At 33.0% G+C, this 11154-nt stretch overlaps 1 protein-coding gene across 7 annotated transcripts; it reads right to left on the minus strand.

The window, feature by feature from the left end:
* Window positions 1-1532: 1532 nt before the first annotated feature.
* Window positions 1533-10872, minus strand: LOC100241932 (protein BONZAI 3). Of its 7 annotated transcripts, XM_010661713.3 has the most exons (17): window positions 10549-10871; window positions 10247-10478; window positions 8445-8492; window positions 7047-7195; window positions 6875-6923; window positions 6471-6527; window positions 5859-6038; window positions 5619-5753; window positions 5240-5301; window positions 4996-5095; window positions 4791-4905; window positions 4626-4702; window positions 3951-4088; window positions 2733-2897; window positions 2481-2594; window positions 2238-2334; window positions 1533-1912 (listed from the first exon to the last, which is right to left on the minus strand). In XM_010661713.3, the coding sequence occupies exons 2-17, from the start codon at window positions 10409-10411 to the stop codon at window positions 1776-1778; spliced, it is 1788 nt and encodes a 595-aa protein (XP_010660015.1). In that variant the 5' UTR covers window positions 10412-10478; window positions 10549-10871; the 3' UTR covers window positions 1533-1775. The 7 variants fall into 7 exon arrangements, with proteins under 7 accessions (XP_010660015.1, XP_019080269.1, XP_010660014.1 ...); XM_019224724.2 differs by having other exon boundaries at window positions 10253-10871; XM_010661712.3 differs by having other exon boundaries at window positions 10247-10871.
* Window positions 10873-11154: the final 282 nt, after the last annotated feature.

Raw genomic sequence — 11154 nt, forward strand, 5'->3', positions numbered from 1 at the left:
AAGAGAAACAATAGTCATTTTATACTAATTTTTGTCCATAAATTTATGATATTGATTGAATAATTATTTAAGTTTTAAGTTATTTTTAAAAATTATTAGACTCTTTAATAAATTCAACGCATCAAGTCTTATTTAATTTGGAGTTCATTTGCCTAGTAAAAAAATTTAGAAAATAATGATTTTATGTAAAAGATAAACAATTAATAAAATCATTCTAAACTAATTTTTGTTCATAAATTTTTTATATTAATTAGTTCATTATTTGAATTTTAAATTACTTTTTAAAATTACTAGATTTGTTAATGAATCCAATACATTAAGTTTTATCTAATTTGAAGTTCATTTTCCTAGTAAAAAAGAATCATAAAATAATGATTTTATATAAAAAGATAAACAATAAAATCATTGTTAGACAAATTTTTATTCATAAACTTCTAATATTAATTGCTTCATTATTAGAATTTTAAATTATATTTAAAAATTACTAAACTTATTAATGAATCTTGCACATTAAGTTTTGGTTAATTTAAAGTTCATTTGTCTACTGAAAAAATTTGAAAAATAATGATTTTATATAAAAGAGAAACAATAAAATCATTCTAAACTAACACATTAAATTTTGTTTAATTTAGAGTTCATTTGTCTTATAAAAAAATTTGTACAAATATATATATATATATATGTAATGAACCCAAACATTTAAAATAAATTGTTGTCTATGACTTATTGATTTTATTGAGTTCCATGACTTTTTAGTATTAATTAGATCGGTTTTTGAGTTTTGAATTATTTTTTAAATTAATAAATTTTATGTATCAAGTACAATTTGATTTGAAATTTATTTCTTTAATGTAAAATTTAAAAAAAATTAAAAAAAAAATTAAAAGTAGGTATAATTTAAAAGATTATCATATTTTAAGATTTTTGGTATTAGTATTAAATCATGGAGAGAGCAAGGAAAATGATATTATGTTCAATTTTATTTATTTTTTTAATGATTTTTTTTATAATTTTCTATATTTTCCTTTCGTTTTAAAAAAATTAGTAAAAACAACTTTTATTTGTTTTTTCAAATTATTTTCTATTTCACTTTGTTTTTAAATGCTATTTCCAAAAAGCAATGGCCAACCAGTATTAAAAGTTTTTAAAAACAATTTTCTATTTTTAAAAATAGAAAACTATTTTTAAATCACATGATTAAATTGGCTCTTATATTATAGAATTTAGGAATTCCAAACTTATTATATATTAATGGTTGAAGTGAAGTGGGTTGAAGATCTATGCATCTTACCTGTTACAAAGGTATGAATTTTTTTTTTTTTTTTAAATTTTAAAGAAAAGGAAGTCCGGCTTTGTTAAAAAATTATGACCGGTTATCTAAATATTGAACACAAAAACATAGTTATTCTGAAGAATAAAATGCGCTAGCTTGTTGATCCTTCATGGAAAACACTTCACATGCTAACCCATATCCATTGGCTTGCTACCTAAAAATATAAGCTTAAAGGTCAATTGGCATGCATGATACACACTGATGAAACTCTGAATATTTGTAATCAAATCAGTGCATTCCAATGCTATCAATTGTTACTACAATTGGGCCAATTCATCATTCTTGAAAACAGATTGTACCCAGTATAGACTAAGTAATCTAACCTTTTCCCTTTGGGATATGTCAATCATCTGTGGATCCTATAGACATGTATATTGTCAACCTAGTTTCGGTATTTACAATGCCTTGGAACTCTGGAGTGATGAATGGGAGACAACCCTTACTAGATGGTGGCATGGGAAGCAGATGTTTGAGCTATGTTGACTGCACCGGGTTTAATATCTCTGCTTCTCATGTAAGTCAGGAACTGCCCAGGTAGCTCTTCTAATAGAGCTTGGACTACGGAAGTTTGCCCACCTGCTTCAAGATTTAAGATAAGAATTACTCTTTAAGGAAAACCACTTTCAAATTGATTTGCCAAGAAAAAGTACATCATTCTTGTCTATGGGATATAAAAGGGAAATAAATATTTCAAATTTATAGACCCAGGATTCAAGAGAGAAAAGAAAATAGAATTGTATGTACAAAAACAAGTTATATGCAAACTGCTCAAACTCTGGAGTTCACGACCTATTCAAGTACGTCTATTAGCCTCTAACAGGATGATGTGAGATTGAAGTTTGAGCTGAAAACTCAAGTTTTTCAAAACCTATGCTGGACAAGCTAATGAAAAATATGTACTCACCACGCACTTCCCTCATGGGAACAAACTGTACAATATCTCGAGTTGCCACACGTCCTGTAGAACTCTCTAGCCGACGACCATCATCAGCATCAAGGATCTGCCAAACAATAAGAATCAGAACACAATCAAACACTGTTGAGACATGAAACCCATAGTACCGATTAAAGCATTAAGTACTGAAATGCCACTAAGGCATAAATTAATTGAAGTATTGAATGCTAAATTAAGAAAACAAGGGTACACCTCCATTTGTTTAAAATCTGCTCCTCTCACTCCAACTATCAGAATTGATAAGGGCAAATCAGATGCCCTGACCAAAGCATCTTTTGTTTCTTGGAGATCTGTAAGTACTCCATCCTAGAAAGATGAGAAATTACTAACAAAGAAAAGAAAAAGGAAAAAAGAATATGAAGATAAATGCAACTTTGAAGTTAGATTTTCTCTACAAAGAAGTAAGATAAAATAAAAATAAATGCAATTATAAGTCCTCTTTACCGTTATGATAAGCAAAACAAAATATTTGCAGCTGCTATAGGAGAGGGACTGGCCAGCAATTTCAGCTGCATTGTTGATCACTTGTCCAAATAAAGTCGGTCCCGCCAGAGCAACATGGTTCAGTGCACTTGCATAGGCAGCCATGATCCCTTGGACCCCTTCAACCTGTGAAATAATAGAAACTTAATAGTGTTTTAATGGCCTGTTATGAGGTCCTCATAGATCAGAACATAGTCCAGGCAGAAGGAGGCCTCAATAGGCAATCCAGTGCAACAAGCAACACTATGCTACAACTACAGTGTAGCTCATCTAAAGCAATATTTGGGATGCCACAATCATAACAACTAAGAACAATTCAAACATACGTCTGTCTTTTCTTGATAGGTTACACTATTTATCTCTTTTTTCCCCCTGCCCTCTTGGAACAAGCATCATTTGTAAATGCAATGAAGCACTAGATAATTTTGAGCATATCAGGACGGTTCTTCCACAGACTAGTTAAACTCTCTCATTTCACCAAACAATATGGAGGGTTATTTTTAATTGAAGAGCAAACATAACATACCAAAGAGGCAAACTCAGCCAAAAAAAAAAAAATTGTTGTTTAATCTAGGGTTTCAAGTGTTAGTTTTATGGCCAAATACAAGAAAAAATATTTTGCTTCCCCCCTTCTTTTTTTTTTTTTTTTTTTGATAGGGAAAGGCAAACTCTGCCAAACAAAAAAAAGAAAAAAGAAAAAAAAAAAGATGTTTAATCTAGGGTTTTGAGTGTTAGTTTTATGCGCTAATACAAGTAAAAATGTTTTGCTTCCCTTCTTGTCTACACATATGCCATGACATGGAATTCGGTCCAAAACACAACAATGAAAATCTAATTGCAAATGATCAGAATAATATAATCCATTTTAAAGGATCTTACTTGTAGACATTTCAATTGATAGCCATATTTTCTGTCTTTAATAGTAAAGTCAAGTCTTCAATAAAACAAATTATTTTCATTTTGAGTTAAAAAAATTTACTAATACTAAAATCTAGCAAAAAGAGTAAGGTGATGAATGTGGAGTTAAATCCATTTCCTTGAATTAACAAGAATTAGCACTTTCACAACTTGGAAGAAAATCAAGGCTTTCATTATGATAAATTGCAAAGACAATGTAATATATCTTCTTTATTGGTAGTTGTGTAGAAGACAAATCGGAAAAACCTTGAGTCTTCTTACCTCAACGCCACTAGCACTTCCATTCAAGTTAAAACAATGTGATATGGTACCATCAATTGTCCTTCCCCCAAATCCCCATGCAGGAAAGCGCTTATCAGAATCATAAAATTGTATTACCTCTCCAACCTCCATTATAGCCTGAAAGGAATTCAGTCAAGAAATTATATTACCCACTACATCAATAAAGATTGATTTATTTTGTGAGCTAACATTCAAGCTATAAACATGGAATTTAGTGTATAAGATTGATTTATTTTGTGAGAGGCTTATGCTAAGCCAATGTTAGGTTAAACCCCTCCTCCTGAACATCCTTCGTTTGGCATGCACATGAGATCAATAAATAGGGGAAATACAGATGTTGCATGCTTTCAACCCATCACCTCATGATAACCAATTTGATGCTATGTTAAGCTACCAAGTTGTCCCCAAAAATTTAAGCTATTAGATAATGGTGGATCAACTATGTATACAAGGCTGGTGTTAGGCTAAAACCCTAACAAAGTTAGGTCAGTCATAAAATCTACCACACTCCTCAATCATATCCACAGGTTGGTATCAAAAAACCAAATAATCCTTTTCCATCAACAGAATTCCACCAAGTATACCGCTGGATGGTGGGAATGCAATTTAAATGAGCATCTCATCTGAGCTCTAATGGTAGATGGGAAGCCTCACCTGTTGGTAAGCATTGAACTGGCCAGAAGGATCAATGTAGTGCAAAGAATCTGGAGTTCGCGGATTTCCATTTGATGCTGGACAAAATAAAACAGCTGCTCATGAAACAGAAAAATTATAAAAACGCAAAAAGATAGCAATCCTGCAAAGCTGAAGAGTATTTACCGGTAAAATCGACAGCAACCATAAAATTAAGTTCAAATCCACTAGAAACATAATCAATAAAACTGTATAGAGGCTTCTCACAAAATTGATCAACAAATAGCTGGCCCTTCAGAACCTATACATTAATAGTTATAAGAAATGTAAGGGTTAAAAATCACCAACTAATGCAATATGTGGTTCCTGTTTCCAAGTATCAAACAAATACCTTCTCATAACCATGCTGAGCAGAAGAGGGTAAGATGAAATTGGCACCAGTTTTTTGTTTATGAAGTTTTTCCAGGTCTGCCACTGATTTCTGAAGTTTACTGATGAAGGAATTTTCAAAGTTAACATTTATATCTCAAGAAACAAAGGATGATGACATAAAATTTGGTAAACCAAAGGAAAAAAAAAAAAACGAAAAGGATGATAATAAAAAACTAATGAGAGAAATAGATTCGTATAATTACCCAATCAGTACATGATTCCCACTACTATTGAAATCAAAGCACTCGATAACTAATGGGTTATCCTGCAAAGCAAATGAGAAACAGAAAGTTTAGTAACCTGTCGGCTGGGGTAGACCCACCAAGACATCGAATTGGTTCCAAAAAATGTGGATTTGACACCCACTATCTTAGTAAAAAAATATGAAAAAACCAAGCACTCAATGGTTCCTTGAGTAATGTAGTAAACAATAACACAATTTTTGTAAACTGAAAGACACTGTACTCAGGTAGCTCACAAATTACTTGTGTCTCTTTTCTTCCAGAGTAATCACAAATGTCTACATTTAGTTTTACTGTAGACCACCATCTATCTAGAATTGTAAGAAGGTGAAAAACTTGCCTTGCTAACAAATTGCTGCATTGTCAGACATAAAGGCCTCCAGATTGGATTCAAGTTGTTATCAACCACTTCTGTCTTGCAAATTGGAATAGAACCTCCATTTTCAACAATCCTAGATATTCTTAAAAAAGGGTCCTAATAAAGAAAAACAAAAAAGATGAGAAAAATTTAAGACCCAAACACAAATCAATACACCTATAAGTAACAAAATGCTCTAAGTCATGGGTTCTAAGTACATACACTTTTAGAAAACAAGTCCTTGTTTTCTAAGCGTGAACAATGGAATATAACCTCAATAGCATTCCTTGAAGCAACTGTTTCCTCTGCATGGACAGTGAGTTTCCCTAGGTTTTTCAAACCCCTGTTCCCATTTCTGTTATGAAGATCTAGGGTTAAGCTCTGGCCTTGTTTAGTCACTATCTGCCATGAGTTAAGCAAAACACATACAATAAAGTGTAAGTTCAATAATGACCAAATAATTGTAATAAATGATGTCCCATGGACTTCCTAATACAGATGACTACATTTTTGCATGTGTCTTGCCATGTGTTACACAAGCACAACTGCACAAGCTTTAAAATCAGACAATACTACAACTGTATAAAGAAAAGTGCTCTTTCTAGAGATGGACGGCTGCTTTCAACAGCCATTTTTAAGCAGAAAATTGAAAATTCTCACTCGAAACATCATAGAAACAGCCAAATAGCTTTTCTACTACTCAAAAATCTTCACAGGAACATTGCATAATATACTGGTTATGTAATTTCTAACCGACTTTATTGCTATTGTGAACATAGGAAACATGCAGAACTGTGCAGCATTATTAAGTTGGGACAAACCAAGGCAACTTACCTCTGACAGAACACAACCGCCTTCCCCAAGGAATTCTTGATCATTCAACTTCAGCATCTGCAAGGTCATAAAGTATAAAGTTTAACTCTGAAATTCACCTTCTGAAAGACTTTGAAGTTTAAGTCTGAATGTAAAAGTTTAATCCTAAACTTATTTATGGAAAAGGAAACAATGATTTCAATTTTGAATAAAATCTGATTAAAGCACATGAATAAAATCTCTTCTTTAAAATGTGCTTTACAAAATTCTTCTACAAATGTCTGATGTATGGCTACAAGCCTATGTTTCTCAGATGAAATTTTTGTAATCAAAGGTCATAACTTAAAGTGATAGGCAGATGTCAAATCTATATAATGAAGTCAGATTTATATTATAGAGGAACTAAGAAGCAGATGTCAAATTACCTTCACAGGTAAATTGAAATATTTTGTATCAACATCATACACGTGAAATCTGGAAACACAAATGAGCAAACACATGATTGAACCAATGACACTAAAGAGAGGTCTACCAGATGTAGTGAACAGAACAAATCTACATAATGAAGAAATGTACATAGAAATATAACATGCTTACATCAATGGTTGAACAATCTCAAAGTGATAGGCAACAGTAATTTTTTTAATCCAAGCTGGATTCAAGCTGTTCATTATTACTTCTGTGCGCCCAAGTTCCTCAAGTGTTCCATCTCTTTTCTTAGTATATACTACTACCATAGGATCACTCTGCAATAGAAGGGGAAAAAGGAACTTTTTCAGTTTAAACCATAATAGGACAAGCCTCAGCACCATATCCAAGCACATGTCATAGAAATATTTACCATATGGAGGCTACTAAAATTAAAAGCTATGCCAGTACTTTGATAGAACAAGTCCAGGTATCACAGACCAACTCTCCACATATGCAAGGGTCATGCCACTCTAACAGTATAATTTTTTGACACGTGAAATAAGTGAAAGATAATGTAGGCATACAAATACCTTATGAATAGCAGTAGGTTTTGAGTCTTTGACTTGTTTCTTTAGACCACCACTGCTACTTATTCAGTTATATTGCCATACAAAGTACCGCCTAAAACTCATATTACAGCTTTATGTTGAGATACAAAATATCAAAAACTGTGTATGCAAGAACACTTACATGGTTGGATAAATTAAATTTTAAAGTAGATAGATGGTATGTGGTTCAGCACGTTATGTACATACACATCACCTATGATCCTTCCAATCTTAGGATTAGTTCCCATGAATGGTGGAGGTTAGTAACGATTCACAATTCATGGTAAAAACTTTATCATATAATGCAAGTACCAAATAGGAAATAAATTAATCAGAGTCTAGGGGATAGATGTTTTTGATTGAGTTTGAGGGTTGTCAAATTCTAGCCTCGGCAACGAGGCCATTTTCAGAGGGAGTGGCAGGAGAAGAGGAAGTCCCTCTTCTGTAATGAATGTTATGATATTGCTCTTGATAACAATTCATCAGTCAAGAAACAATGCAAATAGGACTATAGAACAAATCATAAAGTGTTTCATTAGTTCCTGATGAAAATTTCCTCCTCATGCAGTGTATACTATGCATAATGTGTTATAAATCACATGCACTCCAGTACTAATGAGCCTGGATTTTTCCCCACCATCACCCACAGCTACATGTTTTTGGTTGCCTTCTTTTCTAGGTTTTCCTGTAGCAACATTTCTTGTCCTTTTATTCTACATAATTACTCTCTTAGCATTTTTTATAAGTTTTCACTCACAATGGGACACCCAGGTAAGAATTCCATATCCACGTGGACAAATGAACAGCAAGAAGCAAGAAATAGTAGCCAAAGTCTTACAAAGCATTCAAAAATAAAGAGGAAAAAGAAAAATCAAACTACCACAAACAAACTGATATTTAATACAACAAAGGAAGGTAGGCCCCATAAGACAGCAAAAGAAAATTGCACTATGAAAACACGTGTGAAAATACATGCCTTAGAGATGATGTCACGATCACGTAACCTGGAACCAGATAAAGATAACTGCAGAAATCAATGAAAAGATATTAGTACAATTTGAAGAACAAAATCAAACAGGCAGACAGTAAAGAGGAATCATCACACTCTGAACAACAGACCCATCCATGTTTCTAGAATCACTACTGCCTATGGTTAAAGTTAAATATTGAATCTCCAATTTCCATGCGGTCTTCTTACTCTTGGAGTTGGGAACATTTCTAACCTTTATTTTGTAAAGAGCTGGATCCAAGGTCTACAAAATATATCTCCCTTGGGGATCATAGAATGCTAGGATCACCTGCCCATTCTAAAAGGGCATTTCACATATTGAATCATATTGAGCGTGGAGGGGAAAAACTCTCTTCTTTAAAATATTAGGTTGCAACATCCTATTTTTAGTGTTCAACCTGACTTTCATAGTATGGAAATGCAATTTTCTGGCCAGTTTTTTCCTGATTTGAAAGTGCTTAAAATGAACAGGAGTTCAGAGAACTTGGTGATCAAAATTTTGTTGGTTCATGGAAGTTAATTGTCACAGTATCAAGAATATTAAAATGGATAACATCAAAACCTAGTACAACTTCAGACAAGGCCCACATGAGTAAGAATATAACAGAAAAGCATCTAGTGGTCCAGGATATGAATAGAAGCTACAAAAAAAAAAATACACTTTTTCACACATTTATATTAAATTGTAAAAGTTTGGAATCAATGATTTTGTTGTATGCTCAAATGTCAAATACACATAGAATAGGGGAATCTTTCCATGTTTCTTAAATTTGGGAGCAACTTTCTGGCAGTCTTTTAGTGAGGATGAGATGGAAAACTAGCATGTCATGCAATGGCAGGCAGAAGCACGATGCTAACATTTCAAGCAATGGGCAAAAAATTGCACTGATTTGGGAGATATCCAAAAAGAAGAATTTTCTTGACACAACCAACCAACAACCCTTTGTAGATAACCAAATTTCTCAGTTTATATTCACCATTCTTTTACTATTTTTAAATCTAATAATATTACGATACCCTATAGAGAATGTATGCTTCTGCATAAGCAATCCCAAATACAACTCAAAAATTGCCCTGCAGACCTCATACACTTCAATTATCAAGCTCCACTCATGGATACAAAATGTTACGATCCAAAAAGCATTAAAAAAAATCTCACACTCCAGCATGCAAAAAACACATAATTTTCATAATTATTCATGAAATTGATCTCAGAAAATCATGGATTATTTCATAAGTGAGATATTCTTCACCGAACATTTTAAGAGCTCTGTTTTCACTTAAGAAAACAATTTGCAGGGCCATTGCCAATTACTATTATAAAAATAACGATGACGATTTTTTTGGCCAATTCCTAATGATAATAGTAATAACAATTTCCAGGGCAAATCGGTTGACCGTGTCCTCGTATTGACATTGCAATCCATTTTGGTTGCCATTGCCAAGAAATAGGAATAGAAAATTTCAATTGACAACGATTTCCTTACTCCACTTTCTCATCAACCAAACACAACATTGGGGATTCATATATGTGATGAAAACAAAAGTTTTAAAAATAATAAGAGGAAAAGATAAGAAACAAAGATAATCCACAGAAAAAAAAAAATTGCAAAATGGAATAAAACAACCCAGAAAATAAAATAAAATCACAAAAGTTAGGGTTTGACCCAATGTGTGGCTGAAAAAAAAAACATTCAATATCGAAAAGAAAAGGAAAATTAGGGTTTGGCTACAGAAAAAAACACAACGAAGTGTACGGGAGGCACCACCTCGACCTGCGTGAATAGTTGATGAAGGCCTCGAGCTCGAAAGAAGTGGTCAACGGCATCGTTGAGTGTAGCGTCGCTGGTGGGCATGGGAGACATGCTGGGCCCCGTCAGGCCCACTCCTACAGCCTGTTTCCCTCCTCTCACATCTGAAAAACACCCTCCCATCTTTCTCTCTAAAACAACCCTGGGATTTCTTCTCTCTCTAGAATTTCATCTCCTTTGATTATTCTATCTGTGTAACAGAAGGCAAAGACAGTTCATTCGCATGCATAAATGATATTTGCATGTGTATATATACTTACTTTTCTGTTTGGTTCTCGAGAATGTTCAAGGAGAATTTTGGAGAAAAAAGAGGGAAACTTGCAGGAATCAGGATCATGAGAATCTGTTTTTCCTATTTCGAAAAGCAGAAATATTCAGTTTTGCTTCATCTAACAATAATTTATAAAATCAACTATGTGTTTGGCCATCTAACAATAGTGTATAAAATATTTGAGTGCAACAAGGCCTCCATTTGGATATGAAAGAAAATATTATAAAATTAAGTCTGCAAATAATTTATAGGAAAAAGAATAATGAGAACCCAACGGCAAAAAGAAGAATCTTAATTTGGGTGGGATGCAAAATTACCCAAAACAGAGAGAGGGAAGGGGGGGGTGGGGTGAAGAGTTAATATTTAGAAGAACTGATGTTTCTTATTTAAAATTTATTGCGTTGATTTTTATTTTTTTTTAATTTCCAAGTCTTCTGCCAAGTCTTTTAATTTCATTTCCACAGTTTCTTCGTCTTCCTGATCGTCACCATGAAATGATGCAAGAAGAATCTAACGGAGAATCCGTTTGGTGGGATAGAAAATTAATGAAAATTCGGAAGAAAATTGAACTACAGGTGTCAAGAAGCTTATATCA

Source organism: Vitis vinifera, chromosome 14 (assembly GCF_030704535.1).
Source record: "Vitis vinifera cultivar Pinot Noir 40024 chromosome 14, ASM3070453v1".
NCBI classification, from domain to species: Eukaryota; Viridiplantae; Streptophyta; class Magnoliopsida; order Vitales; family Vitaceae; genus Vitis; species Vitis vinifera.